This window comes from Miscanthus floridulus, chromosome 8, assembly GCF_019320115.1.
Source record: "Miscanthus floridulus cultivar M001 chromosome 8, ASM1932011v1, whole genome shotgun sequence".
In the NCBI taxonomy this organism is placed as follows: domain Eukaryota; kingdom Viridiplantae; phylum Streptophyta; class Magnoliopsida; order Poales; family Poaceae; genus Miscanthus; species Miscanthus floridulus.
This window is the reverse complement of record NC_089587.1, coordinates 209,617,204-209,644,996: the sequence shown is the minus strand read 5'-3', so window position 1 is coordinate 209,644,996 and position 27,793 is coordinate 209,617,204. Positions and strand designations below refer to the sequence as shown.

Below are 27,793 nucleotides of genomic sequence, written 5' to 3'. Positions count from 1 at the left end.
TTTACACTTGGTTTAGTATAATATATTAGGAACTAAAACGGAATCCAGACACAAGTGAGAGTGTGGTGTAGTGGTAGAGGAGGTACGTGCACAGTGGGAGGTCTTGGGTTCGAATCGTGTCGGCCGCGTAGCCATGAAATTCACGCGACGCTGCTTGTCCGACTCTTTGATCTCATTGTCAATCCACTGCTCAAAGTCACACAGTGGTGGAACGGTCTGCAAGAAAAACAAATTGTTACAAAACAAATAAATAAGCAATACTTAATATCACAAGAAAATTAATTAACACAATAAAAATTCCTCACAAACGATGCACGGCGCTGTTGCTTTGTAGGTTCCCATGCATAATTGGGACACATCTAGTACCTCTGTCTATATGTTTCATCATCTTCAGATATGTCTACCTTGCAAGGATCACCACAAAAGCACATTGGTCGAGGAACACCTTCAAGGAGAGGCTTTAGGTCGTAGGGATTTGCCCTCTGACGACCATAGCTACAATTGAAAGAATTTAGTCATATTAACGGAGAACCAAACCTAAACCTATGGTTTTCTATTTGTTGCACAGATAATGAATAAACATTGGGATTACCTTGGAATACGAGCTTTACCACGCCTTGGCATCCTAACATTACGTAGAAAAAAAATCAATCCAAAGTACCTTGCAACGAATATAAATGTACTCACACTAAATCACCATACCTCCCAAATAAGCTTTTTATTACAAACCCTAAACAAATTTGAATCCCAACAAACACAAAAATTAACTCAATGATTATAAACCATAACATATACAACAACAACAACACCAACAACCATACATTTGGATCATTCAATCATTTGAACCACCATACATTGCACGAATGACATGAACATGAACCAAACCTATAATGCCAAGTTCAAAAACAAACGAATCTAAATGGATGAATTGAAAGAGGGGAAAGAGGAGTACCTTGGCAAAACGCCTTGATCATAACAAATTGAAATGTAATGACCAATAAATAAATAAAATACATAGTAACCCTAATGACCAACAAATAACTAATCCTAATGACACCTACAATAAACAAATAACCCTAATGACCAAAATAACTAGAAACCAAACTAACTTAACATGTTCATCACATAAAACAGTTAAACAACAATGCACTCAATCATCCTAAGCTATACATTTTGCAAATGCAAATACAAATATAACAAATCACCAAACAACCATGATTCCACATGATTAGGGACAATGTAAGCACATCTACGCGGATAGAATGGAGGAGGAGAGGGACCATTACCTCGAGGAAGCTTCGGGAGACAAGATCCGGGCACCAGGGGTCGATTTTGGAGGTTAGAGTTTCGTGGGAGCCGTGGGGGATTTGGGAGCCGGCGGGGGAATGGAGGAGGGGAGGGAAGAAGAAGAAGGGGGCCTCGGCCTAAAGGGTCCAGACCTCGGCGTTGAGTCGGGCCACGCCGAGGTCTGGAGGCTCGGCGTTAAGTGACCCAACGCCGAGCTTCTGGGCCACCGTGCTTTGTTGGGCCGCCTGGGCCGCGCTCCGGATGTGGCCAGTAGCTCGGCGCGCAGTCCAACCGCGCCGAGGTTGGGGACTTGGCGTTGGCTGACACGACGCCGACGTCTCGGACCCACGCGCCAACGTGTCGACGACGACCCCGGTCGTCCGTGACGTGGCAATACCTCGGCGTCGTGTGACACGACGCCGAGCCTCATATCTCGGCGTCATGTGCTAAGACGCCTAAAAATGGTCTATTTTCATAAAATGTTTTAGCGTTGGTATTTTTCTAAAAATTGTTTTTAAAAAAGACCAAAATACGAAAATTTCACCCTCCTGCTTCGGGTCGAACTGCATGCGCTCGTGCAGACAAGGCCCGAAACTCTCCCCGTCACGCCAATGGCATCGCACAGCATTCCTTTGAGCATGTACGTCACGGTCTCAACGTCATGCATGGCTACCATATGAATTTTTTGTGAGGGGCCACCATATATGATTTGGTTCGTGTTCACGTCGCGTGCGTACGTAGAGTTGGGCACAAAAACCATAAAGACGCTCGCTTTGGATCGACGCAGACGTTGCCGCGTACAACTTCTATGCGTACGTACGTTGAGCTAATTTGGAGATCAGTAAATTCAGAAAACTAACCAAAACCCAAAGCTGGCTGCCATCGCATGCACATGGCTGTTTCAGTGTTTCTCACGGCCACACGGAGTCCTCGAGGGAAGACGAGCGCGTGCAATCATTTCTAGTTGCCACCAAGTCCCAATGGCTCAGAAACAAGATTGCACAGACCTAGCTTCTGTCCTTGCGGGCCTTGCCAGTTACATGATCACGTCCCTCTAGCTAGCAATAGCAAGCTAGTGGCGAGCAGATTTACACGCACATGCTGACATGCACGCCTCTGATCGACTGAACTGCTGTAGCGCACTGCCAGCCACCCGATCGAACAGCTCAATCCCCACGTGAAACGTCATGTCGTGGCACCGGCACGTCAAAAGCACGGCGTGGCCGAACCGCCCGAGAACGGAGCAGGGCGACAAGTCCGCCCTCGAAAGCTCGGTGACGAGGCGGCAGCGAGCGGGGCACCCCAATCGTCACGGCCACCACGCCGCCCCCAGGACCTCACACAACCGCAATCGCGCGCGGCGCGAGGTGCGAGGTGGTCACTGGAATCGTTGCCGCCTTGCTGGCCTCGCCTCGCCTGTCGCCACCTGCTTGCCGTTGCCCTTCTCACGAAAGACGCGGCCGCGTTCGGCGTAGGCGAGGTGGATGCGGATGTGTGGATGGCATAGCCCCGCCGTAGTACGTGGAACCAACCTGACCCTGATGTGATCGCGAGGGCCAGCGCCGATTCGACGTGCACGTTACCACGGTCGCGCGCGTCGCTGTCCGCATGCCAGAACCGGGCGCGCGGGGCGCCCACCCCCTTGCCGTTTCTTGCGTCCCGTCGGCGTCGGGGCGCGACAGAGCTGTGCCGAATGGCCATTCTCGGACGACCGGGGTCCGGGCCGGGGGAGGAGAAGACACAAGAGTCCACTCGTCGTCGTCGTCACCAATCGCATTCATCTAGACAAGCGTTCCGGCACTTTGGCACGCGCCTAATTCTCGTCCACCGAATGAATGGCTCGGGCGATCGGCGTTCGGCGTTCGGCGCCCGCGCTGCTCCTATTTATGCGTCACTGTGCCGTCGGGCACGCAAATACTCAAGTTCCAAGCTCTGCGTCGCTGAACTTCACGCACGTCGTCAACCCGGTGGTTTGGATTCCGCATCTGCGACTTCTGCGAGCATCGCGAGTTCGAGACGAGGTATGGCCATGGTTTCCTTTGTCGGCCGAAATCTCTGATATATCCTTTTTATCCGTAGGTGTCGATAAGAAAATATCTATCTTCTTCGTACAAATTTTGTTTAAATTTGCTTAAATTCAAATTAAATTTTATTTGAATTTGGTCCGATATTTCCGATATATCATGTTTATCCTCTTTATCTGTGACCCCTGATAAATTTTAATTTCCGAAAATGAAAACCTTGGGTATGGCTCGCTCCAGTTCTTTGGCTCTCTGGTACTCCATCATTTTGTTATGTGCTGTATTGTATTGTACAGTTGAATCTGCCGTTGATTGTTTCGATGGTCGATCATTGCTTTTTCTTGGTTCTTCTTTTTTTTTTTCCTATGATGAGTTATGTCTGAGATGTTAATTCCATTTTATCTTCGCAGTTTTTTTCAACCATCGGGATCAACGCGATGGATGACTTTTCTATGATCAGTGACCATAGTATGCTATTTCAAGGCCACAGCATGTTCAGTGCTGAAGAATGCCTAGTTACCCGAAGTTCTTCAGGCGTTGTTTCGACTGGAGGCAAGACCGTCCCAGCACTCCAAGATAAGGGGGATGATATGTTCTTCTCCGACTGGCCTGAGCTGATCGGCTTTGACGATCTCGAGGAAAGCCTGAGGTAATCCCCGCGCGCTTGCCACATGTTTAGCATGTGCCTTTTACCATCAGCAGCAATGCCACCGGTGTGTGATGCCTCAACTTTTTTTTTCCTTTCATTTTCTGAAGAAATTTCGAGCCTACGTTTGAGATAGGGAGCAATTATTTCGAGGACATACTATGGTCCTCTAATTGCTCACCAGAAGCTCAGCTAGTACGGAACGGCTACTCTGACGATATTGATTTCTCGATTGATCGAAACGACAGCAACACTATGAAGGTACTTAATTCCTGAATGATTACTTTCTCTACCCTTGGTATGATGCAAAGGATTTCCTACCAATTAAAGGTAGCTTCTCTTATCACGCCAAGAGTCCAGAACTTTGCCCTCGTCAGTATCACGAGTCCAGATCATCCTTTTTCCTGAAAAGATTATACACTCAGTTGAGAAATTTTTTGATCTTTTCTCTCTTGATTGATCTATATGCAGGTAAATACGACAAAAACCAAGCAACAGTCCAGCAGAAATGGAGCAAGCAGTAGTGGTACAGCCTCGAATTATGATGCACATGGCAGCTCCTCTTCCGGTCTTTCGGATGCCGAACTCTTCCTCCCGTTTGATGATACAGCACTCGCGAGCCAAACGGGTGGCTGGGAGGGGCTAGAGGCTATTATTTGCTCAAGTCCGGCAATGCGAGTAGTCCCAGTCCCAGCGGCATCAAGCACCATGTGCACCGATGGTTCGTCTACCTGTTGCTCAGGGCCAGACACCGTTACTGCGCATGTCCCTCGTTCTGCTGCGACGAAGACTAGAGACCCGTTTAATGGAGCTCCAGATACAATCCTGGAGGAGATGGCTGAAAACCCACTGGACATGTACTTTCCTCCACTGGCAACATATGAACAGCCTGAGACGATGTTGATGAGCGACACCACTTCAGCGCCGAAACATCGGTTCCCAGAAGAGTTTGCAGGCAGCATCTGCGCTCCGAGCTGTGCAGAGTTACAGTTCGGTTCGGAGGACATGGGTTCTGCAGGATTACATGGGCACCTTGGCTCGGCAGTGGTTCTGGATGCTGTGCCAGTAAAGGATCTTTCCTTTCAGAAGCTTCAGTATGGCATGAATCAGGTAGGCGATTTACAGTTACTGCCACAGCATCTCGTAACTAACCATTCTCGTGATGCTGTTGCTGTCTCCCTTTTCGTCATGTGAAGTTAATACTTAATTTTTATATATATCCTTTTTATGTGCCACACATGCAGCTTGATCTGGCGACCAAAGGACGCATAAGGGATTCCCTATACCGGTTGGCCAACAGGCTTGAACAAAGGCATCGTCTTGCTAGTGCAAGTGGAGGATTGGGATCATCGGGTTCAAATAGGTACTACTCATATGGGCCCCGCTCGGTTCGTTGAAAAAATAAGTCGAAATACTGTTCCGGCTGATTTGTTGTGAGAGAAAAATACTGTTCTGGCTGAAAAAAAAAGTTAAAAAAGACAGATTATAAGAGAGGCGAACAAGGCCATTGCGATTTTTCTTGAATACTCCGTACCATGCATGTCCTGGCCTATTCGTTTCGACTTATTCGCTCGTATCTGGCTTATAATCCACGGCTTGAACAGCGTTTTTCTCTCATACCAAACCAGCGAACAGTACTTTCAGCCATGGCTTATAAGCCAATTCGGCCGAAACGAACAGGCTGATAGATCCGTTAATTCGTCGAATCACTGCACTTTGTCCACGATTTCAGGTCTTTGAATATGTTTATAATGTTACGTATGGCAGGTTTGAATCAGGCAGATGGGCCGAGACCCCGACAAACCCCATGGATCAGACAGTAGCACAGCTCCAGCAGCAGAAACCCTCTTACCGGAAGACAGTCCCGCCGCACCGTGTGACATAGTTTCCGCCACCAGAGACCCTAGTCGCCTCTTGCATTGCATCAGTGCAAGGATTGTAGTACTTCCTCTGAAAGCCTGAAGCATGTATATATGATGATGCAGTATGGTCACCGAAGGGGAACTCTGTAATATACTTGCGATGTGTATTATTTGGCTACTGGTCCGTCAATCCTAGGACGGCACAAATCTAGATTTTCATTTTCAAACTTTGACCTTGTTGGTTGATACGGATTTTTTATACTTTAAGTTGAAACTCATATCTTATTGTATCATTATTAACTCCACTTTTTTTGTATTTTATGGAAAATGAACATTTTAGGTCGTAGATTGCATTTTAAGTACCACAATAGCATAAATCGTCATGTATCTTTCTGATTTTTGTGATAATTTTTAGATTTATTAATTAACTCTCACAATATATACTCCATCCGTCCCTTTTTATCTACCGTTCTCATTTTCGAGAAGTCAAACTTAGCCAATTTTGACCAAATATATTAAAAATATTAATATTATAGCACATAATTAGTATCATTAGATAGATCGTTGAATCGTTTTTTACAATAAACTTATTTAGAGATACAAATGTTGCTACTATTTTCTATAAACTTAGTCAAATTTAATAAAGTTTGACCAACACGCTTCCTGTAGCGACAGATAATAAGAGACGGAGGGAGCACTTGGCCGGTTTAGTGGCACATAGCATTATGCTTATTTTAATTTAAGAGTGAGTGAAGTGCACAAATTTTTAAAAAAATATCGTGTATATATAGCGTATTTTACAGCTATTGAATTCTTCTGTATAATACCTTATATCAGTATATAAGTAGATTTGAATGCTATTTTAGTTTGTTTCATAACGGCATACGTGAATTATTTAGACACAAATAAAGATGTACGTTTGTTTAAATAGTATTTCATGATGACGTATGTGCATAGTTTAGATGTAAATTTAAGGGGTTATTTTGCATTGTTTTTCGTAACCGTAGAGGTGGGTAATTTAGATATAAATTTAAAAGGTTACTTTAAATTATCTTTCATAAGACAGAGGCGAGCAATTTATATACAAATTTAGGGGTATTTAGAGTATCTTTCATAGTAGCAAAGGTGAATAATTTAGATAAAAATTAGGGAGGTATTTTATTATCTTTATAATAATAGAGGTGGATAATTTAGAGCATCTCCAAGAGTGCCATATATCCCTTTCCCATACATGTTTTTTAGGAAAAAAAAAGAAAAACTCATCTGCAAGAGTACCCTATACCCCTTCCTCATCTTTTGGCACTTTGCAAACCGGCCTCCTTCACGCGAAAAAATGCACGCATCCAAGTCGTGCGGATCCGGACTTCCCCGTGCCATCGCGGTCTCCCTCGTTGGCGATATTTTTTTTTACCGTGACTCTCCACGCCGATGCACGCCGTCGAGGGGAGGAGTGTCGCCGCCGCAGATCAGGGACAAGGTACGTACTATCTACTGCTCGATCGTTGCCGATGTGTGCTGATTTGCCGGTCGTGATTTGCATGTACATATCACGTACGTGGCCGGCTGTTGCATCTCTGCTGCCGGATCGGCTGCTGGATCTCTGCCGCCGGGATTTGCATGTACATATCACGTAGGTACGTGGCCGGTTGTTGCATCTCTGCCGCCGGGATTTGCGTGTACATATTGCGCGCATGGTCCTGTGCCGCTGGGCGTCTCCTGCTGGGCGGCTGGTACTGCTGCTTGCCGGCTGATGCTGCTGCTTCCTGGTGCCCGCTTGCGACGGCAGACGATTTGGGTTCGCGACCTCGCGACGGGAAAAAAACCGTGCATGAAGAAGGGTGTCGACCAAGATTTTGATTTTTTTGGAAGTTAAATATGGGGTACTCTTGAAGATAGCTTTCTTTTTTTTTTCTTCCAATACTACTTTGGGAGTTGGAAAACATAGAGTTATTGGGAGAAAAATATGGAACACTTTGGGAGAGGTTATTTTACATTTTATTTATAATTGTAGATGTGTATATTTTTTTTATAAAACATAATGAATGCAATGATGCTTAAAGTTTACCAAATTAAAGGTCAGCTATTTTTAATTATTGTGAGAATTTATAGAGTTTATCTTTCCTCCTGCCACCTCTCATAAGGATTAACGTGGATGCGCTTGAATGCTGGAAGCGCACAGTACATGTCGCCTACCCGCCTCCCCCGCGCACGGTGTGCTGCTGCCGGCGTCGCTACCCGCTAACCGCCGCGGACAACGCCACGACGTCATTGAAAAAGAGAAGGGATCCAAATATCCAATCGAGACCCACCACCGAACAAGTCCAAATCCGCCCGTCTCCCCTCGAAGTCACTCCGGCGCTCGCCGGCTCCGCCTTCTCCGGTTCTCCCACCCATCCAAGCGCAGCTCCGGAAGCGCCAGGGGCGGACGAGCGCCTCCCAAATTTAGCAGCCGCGGGGCGCGTGGGCGTGGGCGTGGGCGTGGGCCCGTAAGGAGGATCGATGGGGTACCTGCCGTCCCTGAGCAGCAAGGCGGCGCACTTCGTGTCCGACCTCACCACCGTCATCCTCAACCCCGTCTCCGAGCGCGAGACCTCCCACCTCCCCGTGAGACACCGGATCCCCGCTCCCTTCCCTTCCCCTCCCCTCTCGTGTAGGCGATTCGGTCCGGTTTTGAATTGGGGTCTCGCACGCGCTCCCGATTCGGGCGGTTGGGCGACTCGGGCTGTGGCATCCGCTCAGGTAAAGAGTGGTTTCGCAGCTGGGGCGTCCTATCGTTAGGGTTTGGTGTGCGATTCCTGGGGGTTTTAGTGTTGATTGTTGCTAATTAGGACTGCCTATGGTTGGTGGAACTGTTGCTAGCTTGGCAAGCGCTCTTGTTTAGTTCACGCAGAGGATTTTCTTCTGGTATGAGCTTATTCAGAAATTGGCGCTCCAATGCAGTTAGGGTGTTCACTGGGCCAGTCCTGAAATAATTTTGGTTTAAGGATGTTTAGAAGATGCCTATGGTATGCAAAGGGCACACTGATATAGGTTAACTCCATCAATGTATCTTGCGTTTCCTGTGCGTTTTCACTCACTTATCATGCGGGAAAGTTCTGATGGAAACCAAGTTCTATCCGCCCTTGGTTAAATTTTCAATTAAGTCTTTTTATGATGTCATTGAGTGGCTGATAGATGTAGCTAAAAGGCCAAAGTTGATCAGATGGTATTTTGGTAGCTTTCCATTTCTTTATTCTTTCTTTTACTCTTTCATGCTGGATTCTGTTGCTTGTCGCCAGATGATGATTTCTGTACATGTGTTTGGTTCCAGTTAGTACTAGCACTTACTCTCAAGTCTTAACCATATCAGATTTTCACTCATCATCTCATGTTACTGAAAGTTCATATTTCAATTTCTTTGGAATTTTGCAGGAGGTTGACAAAGTGCAAGAAAATTTGGAGGATGATAAAGATTCTGAGCACAATTCTGATAGCCTTGATGGCCCTGACACCTCTTCCTTTAGAGCATTCTTGATCTCGTTTTTGTCATCATCGAGCTCTAATACCGATTCAATGGAGATAATTCCTGAGCAGAACGGGGACATGGGTTACCCTACCTTAACACCCATGGGGAAGGGAAGCAAGGGAAGAACAGGTCTGATAAGTAGGGGGAAGCATTCCATCGGTAAAATCATTAACAAGGCGGCAAGGATTGGTGGTTTCAAACAAACAACTGCAGAGCCTAAAATTGACAGGGAGGCAGTAACTCATACTGAACCAGATCAACCTGTATTGGAGCGCCAGGAACCAAAGGAAGTTGCTTCCTTCAGTAGTTTGCCAACTATGTCGGAACCATCTGTTCTTTTGTCAGAACTGATGCAATCCATTCTTTATGCCTCTCTCCCGGTTCTTGCCCAGGGAAGGAACTGGGTCTTGCTATACAGGTTTAAGATGTCTCCTATTCTTATATGTTCTAACTTCTGATCATGCGTGTCTACTGTTATCTAATGTTTATGTTCATAGTTGTGCAGTACATGGAGGCATGGCATATCTTTATCTACTTTATATAGAAGGAGCATGCTTTGCCCTGGTTTCTCACTCTTGGTAATGTTACTGTTTCCTAAGTAGATCAAATGTTATGGCTTTTCACTATTACTTAAGAAACGGCAGCCTATTTCACCTCCACAGTTGCTGTCTGTTTCATATTTTTAAGCGATAGATCTTATTTAACTCCATAAGTTACTATATTGTTGATGATGTGGATTTTTATGGGCATCATAGCATCATCTGATATAATTTCAAAAAGAAAAAGGTGCCATAGATTGCTTATTGCTACTTTTCCATTCTTCATCTTCTGATGTTATGTTACATTACAGGTTGTTGGGGATAGAGAAGGTACGGTTTTTGGTGGTTTAGTTGAGGCCCCATTGCAGCCATCCAGTTCAAAGAAGTATCAGGTTTTCGCCTTAACATTTTGATAAATTGTTTGGTAAAAAAAATTTTGTGCTGAATATTCTGCAAATTAATCTTGCAGGGGACCAATAATTCCTTTGTTTTCACTAATTTACACAATCGCCCTGTCATATATCGACCCACAGGTAATTTTCAGTTTTATCCATTTCATGTTATTTCAGTGCATTTAATATAACAATTTACCAATGCCGCTGTGACTTTGTTGTGCATTCTGAGAACTGTTTTTCTTTGTGTAAGCTATTGAAAAATTACTTACTGCAGGCGCAAATAACTATTTTATGGAGTCAGATTTTTTTTTACCCATGCACTTAGGTGGCAGTCTAGTTTGAGAATTGAGTAACATTTAAATATTTTAGGCCGTGTAATTTTAATTATGCAGAGGTTGGAAGTGATGTGAAGACCGGTTGTATCATCTTGATGTAATAGTCTTGTTTCAATAAGCTTCCTTTATCTAAAAGTAAAAAACTTACTGCAGGCGCAAATAACTATTTTACGGTGTGCTCCACCGACTATATGGCTCTGGGGGGAGGAGGTCATTTTGCACTTTATCTTGATGCAGACCTGTAATATCTCGCACCATCTACGACTGATACACAAGTCATTGTTAATTTCCGCACAACTCACCTGTATTTTCTGCATTTCTCTTTGCAGTTTGACTGGTTCAAGTTCTAATTCAGAGACTTTTAACAACGGGTGTTTATCGCATTCTCCAGACTTCTCAGTGAAAGATGTTGAGGTATTTAAAACATTCAAGTATTGTGCTCTGGGACTTTCTTCCTGGTGAACATAATTACATCCATATGATCAAGAAGCTTTCAATTTTAATCTATCAACGTAAATAATTCTCCAAGGACATATAAACATAAAGAGCCCTTTTATGGCCGTCCACATGTTGTCCGAGTTTGGGAGAAAGGCACTATTTACATACTTTAACTGTTCTTTTCTCGTTTAATGCAGCTTTGGGGCTTCGTCTACCCTTCCAAATACGAGGAGATGCTGACACTCTGTCGGACTGAGAAACCTGGAATCTGTCGATGGTGACCGTACCATAGCCGAACTGCCAAATAGACATGCCACATCTGTACAGTTTTTAGTAGGCTTTGAGATTTGCGAGCATTTTTGTGCGGACCAGATAGTACTGGAGACTTGCTTTTCTCAAGCGAGTTTGCTCAGATTTGTAAATACTCTACTTTTGTTACTGCCACATGGCGAAACATGGACGTTACTGGTTGTTTCAGTGTTCGGCATATTGAGGTAAACTGTCACGGGGGGATCAGGCTGCTACCAGGATTCATGAAAGATAAACAGGCGTCAACCTGTTCAAAGCCAGCCATCTAGATCCAGAAGCAATCAAATATTCAAATTAAACGTACACCGATGAATGGTCCTCACTCAGAACACTGCATAATCATCATTTTAAATGAATTGAAGTGCAAAAATACAACGCCAAAATCCTTCAGTTAGTGGCTATTCCAAATGTGCTGGGACGCAGCATCAGATTATCACTCCGTATAAACGAATATCTAATAATACAATCAAATGTCCTTCAACTGAGCTTAATCTCAGAACCAAATGGAGGTCCTACAGCATTTCTGATTTGCTCGCATGATCTGCACGGGTAAAACTGCAATTGCAAAGAATCAGCATGTTCGCTGGTTGATGCTGGTTTTTTGTGAGATGAAAACACTATTGGCTAGTTAAATAAGCCTAGCTGAAACCAACAAACGAACAGAATGAATAATTACGCGACCATAACTAAAGAGCACTGCAGTACTGCACGATATATCTCGTCCTCACGAAACAAGTGAAAGCACAGTTACACAAGAAACGACAGCAACAGACAGTCACCAAAGAGACTTTTATTATCCGAAGTAACAAAACACCAGCTTCAACATCTGAGTGAACCCACCAGTAAAAAAAAATACTTCAGGTGGTTTCACAAGCTAGCAGAAAATCATTAAAGAGACTATTAAAATAGTGCGGCACTAATATAGACTCCCTCTTGCACCATTGACTCCCTCTTCCATCATTCTGGTACCTCATCAAGCAGCCTGGGAATAAAAACGGAAGCCACTTGACTCTGCGAGCAAACCCTCAGGATGGTAAAGAACGGATAGGGGTTGGGGTTTTCTTTTTCTGCGCTGGAAGGGTAGCTAATTAGCTATACATGAATGAAATATCTACAGTACTAAGTTGGAATTTGCCTACGACTGAAAAACTGTTGAAAATCGACCAAGTATTTCCTATCATGACAGGAGGTTTCCTATAACTCGAAGTATGACGCCATGTACAGTCTTACTCCAATGTCAACCGCACAATCCTCACCGCCAATTGCATGAAGAACCACAGGGATGTCACTCAGGTAATGTATCACCAAGGGCAGAACAGCTGGAGCGGCCTGAGCTTTCACTGCGTCGCCACTCAACAAAACAGACTTGGCAGTGCAGCCGCCAGCTTCTGTTGCCCCTGATTCCTCATCTTCTTCAGACAACTCTGAAGGGTTCACCACCATCGCGACTTCCTCAATTGGTCTGCACTTCATCTGAGTTCCCCTCCTTTGAGCAGGCTTGTTCCAGCATGCATCAAGCACTAACGTTCCAGTGGCTTCTAACCATTCAACTGATAAGCCCTCAACTTCATCATAATATATCCTTCGTTCCATCTGCGTCATAAAATCGCACTGAGGTGAGGAAGAAGAAAAATGAAACAAGTGCTCCTTTTATATGAGAGTTGGCAAAAAAATCATACTGCAAGCTTGGGCACATAAACTGACATGAATCTGGGTCCAAGCCCCAGAACTCTAGCATTGCAGACAACCACCTGCAAAGATAAGAGTTAAAAACAGCAGAATTCAAAATAAAGCTCACGGGAAAACTTACTTGAAAGCTGGAATTGGTGATGCACGAATTACCTCTTTGTTCTTTATCAGAGCCCACATGTAGAGCTTCTGTCCAGCATCTTCTGCACGGCGACCAGCCCACATTCTTTCATTACAGTGTTCAGCAATCTCCCCGAGATTTTCAGAGTAAGGAACCTTAAATTTCTTAGCTGCAGCAGAAAGTGCTTTTTTTCCTTCTTCAGATTCAGCAGCATCCTTGCACAAATGGAGGCCTGTAAAACATCTATCCATCAATTCACAAGAGGCTTTGACTCCATTCCAGCCTGTGGAAAAATTCTTTTGCTTCATATACACTTGTTCAGCCTCAATCACCGCATTCAGAGTCCTGTGAACAATTATATCAGGATATCTTCGAAGCGGTGAAGTGAAGTGTGTATACAAAGGGACAGACAATGCATAATGTGCCCAATCATCTTTCTTGCTTATCAGGTCCCCTGTGCAAAAGTATTCTGCTGACTGCATTTGCTTTGAAGCATAAAACATGAGGATATCAAACATAACAGGATCCTCTTGCAACTTTTCCTTTATTCTAGAGAGTGAAAGGTGGAGCTGACCAGATGATGAAGCATCCAATTCAAAACCATTCTTAGCACAAAATGCCTCGAACTCTCTGAACTTCCGCAAATTAGGTTCAGGGTGCCTACGAAGTAAGGCACAATCAGGGAATGCATTAGATATGACTTCTGCAGCTGACATATTCGCCAACAACATTAGCTCCTCAACAATGAAGCATGCATTGTTCCTCACATAGCGATAGCTATCACATGGAGCCCCATCTTCATCAAACAAGATCATAAGCTTTGCAGTATCAAGAGAAAGAGCTCCACCCTTGAACCTAACTTCCTTCAGATTTTTTGAGACCTCATAAAGGCCTCTAAGTGACTTGATAACATCATCTCTCTCAAATTTACCATGTACTTCAAAAGAAGAAATAGCAGATCTAGCCTGACTGGCTTCATTACAGATCAAATCCTGCACAAGCTCATATGACAGCTTGCAGCACGAAAAGATGACGCTTTGACCAATCCAGCGACTAATTATGTTACCATGAGGATCAATATCCCAAATAATTGAAAAGGCAAGCCTGTCTACACCTGGATTAAGCGAAACCACTTCTGAAAGTCTTGAAGGCAACATTGAGATTTTGCGTTTCAGGGTGTAAACACTAGTAGATCGGCTTTGAGCTTCAGCATCTAACGCAGTCTCTGGATGTACAAAGTAGGAAACATCTGCGATGTGAACCCCAATACGGACAGTTCCTCCTGAAAGTATTTCAATTGATATAGCATCATCAAGATCCGATGCAGTAGGAGGGTCTATTGTAAAAGACAAGACCTCCCGCAAATCTTTTCTTGCTTCAAGTTCTTTTTGAGGAATCTTCCAACAATTGTCAGGAAGACATGCCAAGGACTCGGGGGAAAACTCAGCATCAGATATCGCATTCTCAAATAATATAGCATCCATGTGTGTTTTAACATGACCACCCTTCCCCAAGAACCATATAACATGGGCATAGGGATAGAGATTTTCCTCATTCCATTCATCAATTCGTGCAGCAACCAATTCCTTCTCAAAAGCTGCATCACCCCTCAGGCTCTGTCTGACACTATCTGGCAAAGTGCTAAAACTCACAACCATCGGAGGGAATTTGGGGTCAGTAGGCAAGAGATGAAACAGGCCTGTATCTGATGATGCTCTGTTGTTCATCCTCTTTAGACCCATCTGATTTTTCTGCTGCTCTCCATCAGGGAACTCTGAGAAAGAAGCAAGGAAACCTACAATGGCATCACGACGTGGAGACTTCTTAATGACTGATAATACTTTCCCAGTAGGACGTCTGCTTGGATGAGAATATATCATGGCACAGATCCATTGTAATGCTCTAGCAGCCTCACTCTTTCCATCATTCAAGTCTTTCTCATTCCTTTCAGGGACAGTAGCATTCCCATTTCCACAATTAACAGCTTGACTAAAACCACTGTTCTTGTGAGGGGGATGCATCCTATCCAAAACAGGTACGCCATTACTGCAATTTTCAAACCTGCAGCCGACATCTGCATGTCCTTTCTTCCAACTATGATTCCCATTTGTTTCACTAAACTCACGGACCACAGAATCTCCTCCTATCGCAGGGTTGCATGCAACATTCGGACCTTTCATTCTGGTCCATTGAGCAACAGGGTCCAGTGTGATAGCAACATGATCACCTTCAACCTGCAATGTAATTCATGAGCTAACATGATGCTGTGAGTTCAAAATCCGCGTAGCATAAATAGGCACAGCTAGAGAGCAGAATGGTACAGGCACTGCAGGCATTGGAACTCAACCCTTATAACAAACCATATGTTAAGACATTAAGATAAAAAAAACACATACAGACATATGCATATCACCTATAGCACTAGTTGTTTGTTTAGGAAGCATAATCTTTGTTAGGAATACTGGTAGAGAAATAGAAAAGCCTCTTGCATGCAAGACGAAAGATAAAATGTATTGAATGAAAGGATGAAGGGAGAGCGCCACACCTGCAGCACAACACTAAAACCCAATAAAAATGATCAAAAAGGTAAAACTAACAATGCAGCTTTGTTTGAATCATTTCCAAAAGTAAAAGCTATTGTGGTAATAATTCCGATGGTCACATGTTATTCCCAGAAATGCCAATTGGTGCTGGTTGCAGTCCTGACTAAGGGCAGTCCCAACGTGATTCGATGGGTCGTTTCCATGTGCATTAAACAGCTTGCCAACTAAGCAAATAGCCGACGTGTCAACATAATTAAGGAGGTGAGAGAGAAACGGTTTCTCAGGTGGGAAATGAAGTTGTCCCGACCTCCAAGGTGTGAAGAAACCACTAGTTCCAGCATTGGAGCATCGTGTCGTTTCCACCATGTGGATCCGTCTTGTTCTCGCCACGCTTGCCGGACGGGACTCCACCTGCGCCAGTTGCCGTGCCGCGCTCCTGGCTGAGCGCCCTGCCCACCGCTGCAACGCGAGCCCCGCCAGCCACCGTGCCACGCTCCCGGCCGAGCGCCCTGCCCGCAGCCGCGAGATGGGCCTCGCCAGCTGCCGCGCCGCAGTCTAAGCCGCGCGCCCCTGCTCGCTGCCGCGCATCCCGCCCGCCGCCATGCTGCTCGTATGGCCAGTAGCTGCAAGCCTGCAACGCGAGCCTCGCTGGCTGCTGTCCACGCTCCTGGACTGGACGCAAGCCTAGCCGGCCCCGCCGTGTGCTCTGCTGTGGCCTGTGTGGCTGTGCCCGTGGAGAGAGATGAGGCAGGGGAAGAGAAGTGGATAGAGGACAGAGAAGATGAGTCAGAAAAGTGCCAACAAAATTTAATGCGGATCAGCGAAAGAAACTAGAGGCGTTGAGGGGTAGTTTCATGCAGCGATGTCTAGTTGACGTGGCACCCACGGAAACTATCTCATGGTTTCTGGGTTGACGTGGCACCCACGGAAACTATCTCATGGTTTCTGGGTTGGGACTGCCCTAAGTTCAACATGAAAGCACACTACGCATATAAGGTATAGCATGCTTCAACCAGCTGTGCAGGGGACAAGCTAGTCATACTTTATGTGCCTGTCGTGCAGAAGGTACGATTTGTTTTGAGCACAAATTGAGATGCCCACTTCTACCATGACAAAACTTGATAGTTGGTGATGCTATATCACAGGAAGGAAACAGTGGCGGAGGACGGAAAAAAAGTTAAGGTATGGCAAAATGGATAATATATAGGTAATAAAATAATATCTTTTATTAAAATGGTTCATACACAAGACGCAGTAATATCTCTCTGATTTTGACATTGCTCTTTGCTTTTTGTTCCATATTTTTTTATTAGTTTACTGCGCTTCAAAATCAACCGACCCAGTTAGCTGATAACCAAAAAACAGAACAAACAACAATGGAAAAAAAAGGTTCAACTTCCAGATTTTGGACACTTAAACAGACCGTCGAACTGCGGGCCGATCGATGGTGTCACAATATTGTATTCTATACTGGCACTGGAAGGCCGGAAACATACACGGTAAGCCAGCCCACATTCCACAAGGTCCAAAGGCCTAACAATGAAACAATGGCTCATCTAATCGTTTTTTACTCCTGAGTCAAGGGTGTTGCATTGCATTGCATGTCTGCGTCCATTCAGCGAATCGGTGCAAGCATAGGTGGGGATCCGCGGCGGAGCAAGGCACGGCAAGCGCCCTACCGGGCTCTCCGCCCCTGGAAGGAAAGACACAACAGGATAGTGCTGAATTTTGTCCTGAGTCACATTTCGTGCCAAATCTGACACCGTTTTCATTCCTCCTGATTGGATAACTAACGAACAAAAAACACATTCCAGGGCATGCCCAACCAGTTAACAGACACACGAGCTTAGTGCGATAGCCTGCCTTTGCACTATCCAGTACCCATTAAAACTTCCTTATGGGGCAGCTTCGTAAACACCCAATAATTAGCACATCATGCATGCAGAGATGTACATACCGCTCTGTTTTGTGCCAATCCCGTAATGAGAACATCCACCGGCATGCCATCAATTGTGCAGTACGCCTGCAAAATCACACAATTCAAACGTTACCACGCAGTTGCAAGGGAACAGTACAACGTTAGTAATCAGATCACCGAGCCATGCTTGCCTCATTTCGGTTGTGAGCGTTCACCCTGAACTTCCCCACGAACGCATACCCTCTCTGTGTAGCAAACGCATCAAATCAGGGTGTCAGTTCACGCGAAAACACAACCACGAAAGCCGCAACCCTCCCATGGCACCAGCAAATACCTTGACGGCGTCCTTCACGGCCCGCTCAGGCCAGTGAGGCTGGAAGTACCGCATCACCTGAGCTCCCCCGCCCACCCTCGACACAGGCGCCTCCGTGGGTCTCGGCGTGGGCAGCAGGGGGCAGGACTGGCTCGTTCCCGCCGCGGACGCCTCTGCCTCGGCGTCGACACCGGCGCCGCCGCTGCCCACGTGCATGGGCGGCATCGATCTGACCGACCTCGGCCCCGCGGCGTCCGCGTGCGGACCCTGCGGCGCGGCGACGGCCGCCTGCTTGGAGCGCCGCGAGGGGCGGCGGCGGTTCTTCTTCCTCTCCTTCTCGTCTTCTTCCGTCGCAGAGGCCACAGCAGCAGCAGGCGGCGGCGGCGGGGCGGGGATGGGCACCGCAGCTGTGTGCTCCCCGGTGGCCCTCATGATGCAGACCCTCCCTATCTCCTCGAAGGACACGCGGCGGGGGAACCCTAGATCTGGGGCGTCCTCCGCTTCGTCGCTCCCCTCGTCGACACCGATGGATAAAAAAACGAGGTGTCGAGGCGCGGGGAGAGGAGATGGGGACTGCAAGGATGGGATGAAAGGGAGGGAGGGAAAGAAGATTGGAGGAGCCGAGGAGGGAAAGGCGAGGGGCGGCATATCTGGCTCGGCTCATTTTAATTTTTCACGACCTCAGCTGAAAGTGTAGGTCAGCTGTTTTAACGATCCAGCTCGAGTTATGCTCAAATGAGCTGAGGCCTATTAGTTCATGATCATAAATTCAAAAGATGATGATGTTAACCTAGAAGTGTACACTTGTTCTATTGATACGTAATACTTATTTTCAGCTGTTTCATATGAATTTTGATTTTATAATGGTTGTGGTACTTAAATGTTGATTTATGGATTGTTTTTCAGGGAGAAGATAACGCTGATATTGAATTTGTGGACTTTCCTAAGTCTGTGGTGGCAAGTAACTATTAAGTATGATGTAACTGCATGGATCATGGATGAACCAGCTATATTGCATGGTTGATACTTTTGATGAACCTAATATGTATTAATCGTATATTGTTGCATAATGGTGGACAGTCACCTTCTAGAATTATTGTGGCATGAACATTATAAACGTATGTCTTCTATTTTTTAGTAGCTCGCGAGCTAAACGAGCCAGCTCAAGCTCGCTAACGGGCCGAGCTGAGCTGCCCATCTAGCTTGTAATATTAACGAGCCGAGCCGACGAGCCAGCTTGAGTTGGATCAAGTCAATCCGAGCTGGCTTGATATCCCGCCCTAGACGAGGTCGGGGAGGGATACGCTGCTTCACAAAGCAGATTGAGGTGGTGGTGGTTAGTATAATCGAGGGCGGCTTGGTATATTGGTATGGCTTGCGAAGGGAGTACGTGTTGGCGCCCGGGCCGGTGCTCACCTAGGCCATGTTTAGTTCCCCATTTTCCAGAATTTGGCACTATGCAAAAAGAAGATTCCCCGTCACATCAAACTTGCGGTACATGCATGGAGTACTAAATGTTGACGAAATCAAAAACTAATTGCACAGTTTGGTTGTACTCTACGAGACGAACGTTTTGAGCCTAATTAGTCAACGATTGGACAATTATTACCAAATAAAAACAAAACGCTACAGTCATGAACAGTGCCGCCGAATCCGGCGGCGCCGAATCGGCCTCCAACTAAACACGGCCCTAGTTGCGTTGCGGGGCGAGGACGGCAGCGGGGCGGAGAATAGACACGGATGGTTGGAGGCGGTGGGGCTGTCGTTTCCAAGGAGCCGTCGTTTTCACGTCTCACCTCCATGAGCTTCGCGCGTGCGTCCGCGGCTGCGTGCCCGTTGTCCCTGGCTTCCTGGTTGATCGTTGATCCTACCTTTTCGTACGGTGCGTCCGGGTATGCCGGTATGCTCTGCACCTGAGCTTGCAATTGCCTTAGCAAGTTGGCATGCTTCATGCTTGATCCACTAGTGTATCCATAGTCATTAGCCAACTAATACTCAGTAGCAAAGTTAGAGCAAATTAGAGGACGACGCACTTGTCTTATGAGTGCATATACGTTGTTGGCAACCTGGTGACATACCAAAAAAAGAACTCACTAGCAAACCTTAGTGGACTGGTGTAACAATGCAGCCTTACAAGGGATAGTTGTGTTGTTACCACCCTAGGTAATTGTGTAGCCCTATAGGAATGAAGTAAATGCTTCAAGTCTTTTCGTGAGCAGTTTAAGATCTGATTGTCAGAACAATACCGTGTTGATGTGTATCTGAGAGAGGGAGGGGGCATCACATTGTTTTCCTCCCCCGTGAGCCAAGGTTTTTTCCTCTAATTATCATTGTTTTCTATAGTATTTTGTATCACATATTGTCGGCATTGAGTTTATTGAATGCGTTTCTTCATTCAATTCTCTTTTCAAATACAGTCACCCATGTTATAAAAAAATGAAAGTAAACAGAGGAGGAATGGAGCGAGAGAACCAAGGCCCGGGGTAGGGAGGGGATATGTTTCTTCGCAAAGCGGATTGGGGTGGTGGCGCTAGTATAATCGATGGTGGCTTGGTATATTGGTGTGGCTTGCGGAGGGAGTGCACGGTGGAGTCGCGATGATATCTACGCGGTGGAGCCGATCGTTACGTTGTGGACCCGCATTCAAGACGCCGCGGGAGAATCGAACGGACGTCGTGCGTAACGAGGAATCGTCTGTGAATACGGAGATCAACACCGGAAAACTCAGAAAAACTTAAACGCACATCTTCGGTGGATGGAGGGAGTAGGTGGTATCGTTTACCCAAATCAAGTCATTTAAGGTTTTTTAGGGGGTGTTTTGTTCTTCAGTGGCTCCTAAAATTTATGTCACATCGAATGTTTAGATATTAATAAAGATCATTAAATATAGATTAATTACAAAACCAATTACATAGATGGAGGCTAATTTGCGAGACGATTTTTTAAGCCTAATTAATATGTCATTAACACATGTTTACTGTAGCACCGCGTTGTCAAATCATGGACTAATTAGGCTTAAAAGATTCGTCTCGTAAATTAGTCACAAGTTATGTAATTAGTTTCGTAATTAGTCTATATTTAATACTCGATGCATGTGTCCAAACATTCGATGTGACAGGAATTTTAGACACCCCTGCAGAAACCAAACACCCCCTTAACCAGGTTTTGACGTGAATGCCCCTGTCGCTTTGGTTCCCGTCGCGGCGCTTCATGAGGAGCAATAAATCGCACCACTTCCTTCCTTGCCTCCACTCGCTCGCCTCCACTGGCGCAAAATCGCGTGCAATCCACGCTAAAATCGTGCGGCAACGAAATGCGCCAACGCCTAGCGATCCTGCAAAAATCACGCCAACGCGCCATGCAAAAGGAAACAATCGAGCGTGAACGGCCAAAAAAAAGAGGACACGCGCGAGCGCCAAAGGGAAAAAAATTCGCGGCATGCAAAGGAAACAATCCAGCGTAAGAGATCCTACGTTCGCGCCATGCAAAATCGAGCGGCGCACGGCAGGTCAACGAACAATGAGGGAAAAGAGGCATGATGACGCTGGCGGGGGCGTTCACGTGCGCAGCAGCGACTCGTCTGGGCAGCAAGGTCGTAGGCGAAGCGGCCAGCAGCAGCGCGACGCGCACATGCGGTAGCAGCACCGGCGGCACCAGCGGCACAGGAGCTCCGCGCACGCGGCTGCGTGTGGCATCGGCAAGCAGCGCGCCTACGAGCGGGGCAGTGGCCGGGCAGCAAGGCGGGCAGCAGTGCGGCAGCGAGGCCAAGTGCGGCAGCAGGCGCGAGGTTAGCGCTTGGCCGAGGCAGCATGCGAGCAGCCGGCGTCAGCCCGACGGCAGGGACGCGGTGACCGCGCACCAGGGCCAACAGGCCGACACAGAATTAGCGCACGATTTTTAAAGCGAGCAAAAAACAAAATTTTGCTTCGGTTGAGATTGAACCAAAGGGGCCATGCTCTACATCTAGGGCTACTTAGAGAAACAAAAATCACATCTAGCGATTGACCAGGGAGGGAGATAGGGAGGTGCCAAGCTGGCCATGTCAGCCTGCGTTCCAGAGCAACAACAGAGCTGAAAAAGGATGTTTTTAGCATTCTTTAGCGAATTTTTTAGTGCCCAAAACGAGTCCTAACAGGACCAACAACCAGTCTAAGCTAAAGAACTGAGCTTGGACCAAACCACAGAGCAAGAACATACCACTTTTATTTAGCAAAAATCTACAGAACAAGGTTGCCAAAATGGTAGTGTCTGCAGTTTTCCAGACTTATTCTAAGAAAAAGGCTGAGTTGAAGTTTTAAATTCATTTTTGGGCAACTAAATACACTAGCAAGCAACATATAACTTCATTAACCAAAGTTGCATTATCATCTACCCAACTTGTACTCTAATTTATATAAACACTCAACACAAGTTATATATTATTTTTGCTCTATAAAAATTGTTTTCCAAGGTTAATCAATATCAAGAGAGCATTACTCTATCATTTGCTAGAAACTTTTAGGTGACATTTTTTGTGCAATTACAACTTAAACCACACCACCAGAAGCAATGAAGGATGATTATGATGCTCATGACATGATTAGGCATTTTAATTAGGGCTTAACACCAAGGGTGTTACATCACCCAAGATGGGGGCTAGGTAGTACTAATGGATAATTAAATTGGGATCCTAGCATAAGCTTAGTCATGAGGAGGAGATGACCATCGTAGTATTGTCGTCAATCTATGTGACTGAATCGACTAATGGTGGGTCTTACAGGGCATGTGCATTGTCCAGGGAATTCAAGTGTTTGCATGGGAATTCGACAATTTGAAGCGATCTGAATATACACTCCCATTCGCATCTCATTGGCGTCATGTGGCACTTTATCAGATTTGTAGCGAGGTCTGTTGCATCTTCAGAATACTACAGAATGATCTGAACAGGGACATTGTCTTGTTTAACGGGGATAAAAAAATGATTGTTACAAGGTCGTTCGCATATAGTTTTAACTCCGCTGCTTGATCCAAAGGCCACCCAATTGAGCGAACAGTCCCAACTGATCAGGCAGCTGGATCATGCCAACGATGTACTCCATATCAAGGAGGAACGACATTCCAGATCAGATAGTGGGTCACCTTGCCTCAAACCACAACCATGACATGATGATAACTTAAAGATGAAGTATCAACAAGGAAACAACTAGTCAAATACACCGTGAGAGATCAACTGAGAGTGCGTTACAACTTAAACTAAATCGAATGATTAACTGAGAGTGCATTACAACTTAAACTAGACCAAATGATCACTGAGAGTGCATTAGAACAACTAATAAACTGAATGATTCTCAAAAGGTATCGACTACAAGTCTACTAATAGTTAATAGTTGAAAGCAACCGATCTCCAACCAGGTCAAGGACACTACCATCCAACTAGCAACGGCAACCCACAAGCCACATGAGCACCAGAGACCACAGAAGCATCAGAGGCCTCATGAGCACACATCAGTGGATCAGAAACTCAGAGTCTACGACAATTTAATGATGAACATCTTCTCACGACAATAATCGAATGTAAATTGAACAGTGGGTGGAATACCTTGTGATGCGTTGATGACTTGCATACAAGGCCTCTGAAGGGACCGTGACGCCTAAGAGGGGGGGTGAATTAGGCAACTTAAAAATTCTAACTCTAAACTATGGCCTCTTTTTCTAACCTTAGCAAAACCTATGCAAAAGATAAACTATCTAAATGTGCAACTACGGTTTTGCTAGTGTGTTGCTATCTCTACCGCAAATGTAGTAAAGTAATCAATGTAAATGCGGAAGCTAAAGAGCAAGGTAGAGATATGCAAACTCCCGTCGACGACTCCGGTATTTTTACCGAGGTATCGAGAAGCGCGCAAGCTTCCCCCTAGTCCTCGTTGGAGCCCCTCGCAAGGAATCCCTCGCAAGGGCCAAGCTCCCAGTCGGGTAACTCCGTGGATAGCCCCGGGCCTTCCCCACGCGCAAGTGGGTCTCCGATGTGCCTCTCGGCAAGCCTCTCCCGGATGCTCCCCGCCGTCTTCACTATCAAGCTTCCGGCCGAAACGCTGCGGGCCTTGTTCTCTCCGGTACACGGTGGCGGCCACACCACAAACGCGGTTGGTGTGATCTCGTAAGACTTCAAGCCCCTCCGATGTACAACACTTGTGCTCGCAAGCACGGGGTGGCAAGAGGTATGCAAACCTCACTAAACACTAGGCAAACACCTAGAGCAAGCGCATAAGCGGTGGTCTAATCAACCTAAGCACTTCGCAAAGCACTTATGCTAATCACCTAATAAAACACTAAGCACTATGCATGTGGAGATCACTAAAATGGTGTATCAATACTCTTGGTATGTTTCCTCAGCTCCACACCACTCAAATGGCCGGTTGGGGGTTGTATTTATAAGCCCCACTGAGAAAGTAGCCGTTGGGGTCGAACTCCCGCAAATCTGCTACTGACCGGACGCGTCCGGTCGTCTCGACCATTATAGCCGTGAACTACCGATCGGACGCTGCCAGCGTCCAGTCGCCTACCACCGGACGTGTCCGGTCGCAGTTTCACGCGCCTGGAACCTCTCTGTACTCAATCGGACGCTGATGCCCTGCGTCTGGTCGGTTGCCGCCAGCGTCCGGTCCTTGCGTCCGGTCGCCCCGTCTGCCGAGCCACCGGTCCAGCGTCCGGTCGCGCTTCCAGCGTCTGGTCCAGCGTCCGGTCGCCTCTACGAGCTCGTTTCTTCGCGATCTTGCGTATGGCTTGGCTCCAATCTTCATGCTTGGACTTTGCTTGATATCTTGGGTCTATACTTATGCTTCTGAGGTCTTGCTTGAGGTGTTGATCATCAGATCATCACGTCGCCTTCGTCCAAGTCACATCTTGCACCCTATTGGACTACAAAACCAACACTTGCAAACTCATTAGTCCAATTTGGTTGTGTTAGTCATCAAACACCAAAATCCAAAGTAAATGGGCCAAGGGTCCATTTTCCTTACAATCTCCCCCTTTTTGGTGATTGATGACAACACGACCAAAGCAAGTAAATAATAAAAATTTTGAATTTAAAAACTATCTACTTGCTAGGATGCAATGCAAGGAGCAAGGTTATATGATGCTAAGAGATACTACTTAAAAGACTATGATACCAATTGAAGACCTAACTTGCCCTTGCAAATGTCCCCATGTGGCATTATGGATTCCTACAAATTTTACCATTACTTAGTCTAATCCATAATCCACTTTTCTCCCTTTCTTGGACCATTACCACTTGTAGACATCAACTTAATGCTTGCCTTTGGTCCTTCAAATTCTCCCCCTTTGGCATCAAACACCGAAAAGGAAGACATTAGTAGCACAAGGGAGGGTCAAATTTCATGATCCTTTGTGTATAGAATGAAATGGATCACAAAATTTGACTCTCACATTATATAGACTAAGCTCCCCCTAAATGTATGCATACATATGGTAGAAAGCAAAGCATATGCAAAATTAGCAATTTATTGCACAAGAGAGTTTAATCTATATAATGCATGGAGAAAGCATATAAATATGGAATGAAAACAACATGATGATGCCAATTAAAGAATGATGCTTAACTCCGGGGACTCCAATTTCCTTACAATGAGACTACTACACATAGGTTTGAAAAATTGATACCATTTAAAAAAATGTTAGTCTCAAAGCATCCAAGTTGTAGATTAAGCTCCCCCTAAATTTGTACACACAAGTGTTGAATACTTATAAAATTTGTGCACATTGATTTAAGTATCAAAATACCACTTAAAAGATGATATTTGGGAGAGATTATGTACAAATTGGACTTTGGCACATATTAGATAAATGATAGTAAAACAAGCTATGTGCCGTGCTTCTAAACAATTTTTAAACCATGTAGGTTTGCTCCAAGGGTTGATAATGAAACCGAGCAAGCCTACCATATGATGTACCTATTGAATGCATGACAAAGGATTTAAGCATGTAAATGCAAACATAGGCCTGAAAGATAACTAGATGCTTTAAGAGTATATCAATTGAAGGATAATACCAATTGAAATGAATACTAATAGAGAGTAATGACATCTAGTTACCTAACATGGGAAGGGGAATTTGGGTCCATAGTATTCACTAACCTACTTGGCAATGACTATGTTCATCAAGATGCACCCCATGAAATGCACCCATACTTTTGCCAAGTCTCCAAATTCCCCAAAGTCCGATGGACTTCTCACTTCCCTTTTGGGATCCAAACCTTCTTGGTGCTCTTCATGTTTGAAATGATTTCCTTTGGCACCCAAAAGCGTTTGACCCCATTGTTGGCTTGCTTGTTCACCTTGATGGCCACCACCTTGTCATTTTTCTTCTTCTTCAAGAGATAAGGTGTGGAGGCCTTTTTGTCCACCTTGTTGGTGTAGGTGTTGGAGAGCTTGCTTGTTTGCTTTTTCTCCTTCTTCTTTGCTCCTCCCCCATTCTTCACCTTGCACTCATAGGACTTGTGACCTTCCTTGTGGCACACGTAACAAACCACGGTTTGTCCTTCATCAAGCTTCTTCACTCCCTTGACGGTGTTATCTTGATGAAGTTAGGTTTGCTTCGCCTTGCCTTTCACTTGAGTCAAGTCCTTGGTGAGGCAAGCTACTTCTTACTTGAGTTGCTCATTCTCTTTTGCAACCTCTTGTGTGCATGTATCTACAATCACTTTCTCAACACAAGCTTGGTTGCACAAAGGTGAGTCTAAACATAAATCATTGCAAGAGGTAGATGCATCCTTTTTAATTATGTCATTTCTTTTAGATGCCTTGATGGGGATATTTTTGACGGCCTCAAGATTAGCAACTTTATTTGTTAGCTCATTACAATGTTTGCACATGATTTCTATTTTAGCAAGCAAACTTTGATAATCATTTTGTGAGCTAGCTAACTTTTCTTTTAATTTTTCATTTTTCTTTTCAAGTTGCTTATCATTAATTGTGCATGCATTTGTTGTTGCACTAGCCTCAAGTTGCTCAATTTTAGTAGATAGTTCAATATTGAGATTTGCAAAGTTTTCATATTGTTCAAGCAAATTCTTGTATGCTTCTTGTGAACTACCTAGCTCTTCTTTTAAAGTTTTGAGCTTCTTTTGTTGACTAGTGCAAACTTTAGCATATTTAAGATTTTGTTGCACAATTGTATTGTAAGAAGGCAAGTCATCATCACTATCACTCTCACTAGAGGATGAGCTTTCATTACCTCGTGCCATAAGGCACACACAAGAAGAGCTTGATGATGAGTGCTTGTAGCCTCGCCTCTTGTGATGGTTTTCTTCTTCACTTGAAGAATCATCCCATGACCTTATTGTTGTGAGGGCTTTGTTCTTGCACGCCTTCTTCTTTGTCTTGGGTGTGGGCTTGTTTGGATAAACTTCCACAAAGTGCCCCAACTCGCCGCATCCATAGCATCCCCTCTTTCTTTGCTCGTTTCTTTGATTAGTGAAAACGAGGTCTTGAATTTGGATGGGCACACCCTTGACATTGAGCCTTACGATCATCTTCTCCACCTTTTTGATAAGTTTGATTGATTCTTCATCAAGGTCGGAGGTGGAGGAGGAAGATTGATCATCATCACTTGATTCTTGTTCGTCATCATCATCATCCTCATCTTCTTCTTCTTCACTTGAGGAGCTTGAGCTTGAGCTTGACTCAACTTTCTTGCCCTTCATCTTTTTCTTCTCGCTACAAGCGAGAGCTTTGCCTTTGCTTGATGAAGATGCTTCTTCTTGACCCATCTTACGTGACATTTCAAATGCCACTAGTTTGCCAATGACAATGCCCGGGGTCATGTTGCTCAAGTTCTCCATGTTGTGAAGAATGGTGATGATGCTTGCATATTTC

The 27,793-nt window shown here is 45.3% G+C and overlaps 3 protein-coding genes and 1 long non-coding RNA gene across 5 annotated transcripts; 3 read left to right on the top strand and 1 right to left on the bottom strand.

Annotated features, from left to right (window-relative positions):
- Positions 1-3,104: 3,104 nt before the first annotated feature.
- Positions 3,105-6,089, top strand: LOC136474786 (protein LNK1-like). The gene is made up of 6 exons (XM_066472345.1): positions 3,105-3,308; positions 3,719-3,957; positions 4,065-4,215; positions 4,426-5,064; positions 5,199-5,317; positions 5,722-6,089. The coding sequence occupies exons 1-6, from the start codon at positions 3,123-3,125 to the stop codon at positions 5,837-5,839; spliced, it is 1,452 nt and encodes a 483-aa protein (XP_066328442.1). The 5' UTR covers positions 3,105-3,122; the 3' UTR covers positions 5,840-6,089.
- A 1,893-nt stretch (positions 6,090-7,982) lies between these two features.
- Positions 7,983-11,498, top strand: LOC136474785 (uncharacterized). 2 transcript variants are annotated; one of them, XM_066472343.1, is made up of 8 exons: positions 7,987-8,420; positions 9,228-9,739; positions 9,827-9,899; positions 10,172-10,252; positions 10,330-10,393; positions 10,744-10,831; positions 10,920-11,004; positions 11,226-11,498. In XM_066472343.1, the coding sequence occupies exons 1-8, from the start codon at positions 8,316-8,318 to the stop codon at positions 11,307-11,309; spliced, it is 1,092 nt and encodes a 363-aa protein (XP_066328440.1). In that variant the 5' UTR covers positions 7,987-8,315; the 3' UTR covers positions 11,310-11,498. The 2 variants fall into 2 exon arrangements, with proteins under 2 accessions (XP_066328441.1, XP_066328440.1); XM_066472344.1 differs by lacking the exons at positions 10,744-10,831; positions 10,920-11,004; positions 11,226-11,498 and adding an exon at positions 10,530-10,735 and having other exon boundaries at positions 7,983-8,420.
- A 612-nt stretch (positions 11,499-12,110) lies between these two features.
- LOC136478075 (DIS3-like exonuclease 2) lies at positions 12,111-18,713 on the bottom strand. The gene is made up of 6 exons (XM_066476402.1): positions 17,943-18,713; positions 17,800-17,853; positions 17,648-17,713; positions 13,180-15,381; positions 13,017-13,088; positions 12,111-12,930 (listed from the first exon to the last, which is right to left on the bottom strand). Exons 1-6 carry the CDS (start codon positions 18,567-18,569, stop codon positions 12,532-12,534), a joined length of 3,420 nt encoding a protein of 1,139 aa, XP_066332499.1. The 5' UTR covers positions 18,570-18,713; the 3' UTR covers positions 12,111-12,531.
- LOC136478076 (uncharacterized) lies at positions 15,394-17,637 on the top strand. The gene is made up of 3 exons (XR_010764175.1): positions 15,394-16,755; positions 16,836-16,897; positions 17,004-17,637. It is a non-coding gene; the product is annotated as an uncharacterized lncRNA (long non-coding RNA).
- Positions 18,714-27,793: the final 9,080 nt, after the last annotated feature.

What these genes read in the sequence shown, in the direction of transcription:
- LOC136474786 (XM_066472345.1), top strand. Translation starts at nt 3,123, where the DNA reads ATGGCTCGGGCGATCGGCGTTCGGCGTTCGGCGCCCGCGCTGCTCCTA. An exon ending in ACGACAGCAACACTATGAAG is followed by an intron (nt 4,216 to 4,425) that starts GTACTTAATTCC and finishes ATCTATATGCAG; the next exon opens with GTAAATACGACAAAAACCAA. An exon ending in GGATCATCGGGTTCAAATAG is followed by an intron (nt 5,318 to 5,721) that starts GTACTACTCATA and finishes TACGTATGGCAG; the next exon opens with GTTTGAATCAGGCAGATGGG.
- LOC136474785 (XM_066472343.1), top strand. Translation starts at nt 8,316, where the DNA reads ATGGGGTACCTGCCGTCCCTGAGCAGCAAGGCGGCGCACTTCGTGTCC. An exon ending in TGTCATATATCGACCCACAG is followed by an intron (nt 10,394 to 10,743) that starts GTAATTTTCAGT and finishes AACTTACTGCAG; the next exon opens with GCGCAAATAACTATTTTACG. An exon ending in CTTTATCTTGATGCAGACCT is followed by an intron (nt 10,832 to 10,919) that starts GTAATATCTCGC and finishes TTCTCTTTGCAG; the next exon opens with TTTGACTGGTTCAAGTTCTA.
- LOC136478075 (XM_066476402.1), bottom strand. Translation starts at nt 18,569, where the DNA reads ATGCCGCCCCTCGCCTTTCCCTCCTCGGCTCCTCCAATCTTCTTTCCC. An exon ending in CCGTGAAGGACGCCGTCAAG is followed by an intron (nt 17,854 to 17,942) that starts GTATTTGCTGGT and finishes TTTGCTACACAG; the next exon opens with AGAGGGTATGCGTTCGTGGG. An exon ending in ACGCTCACAACCGAAATGAG is followed by an intron (nt 17,714 to 17,799) that starts GCAAGCATGGCT and finishes GTGATTTTGCAG; the next exon opens with GCGTACTGCACAATTGATGG.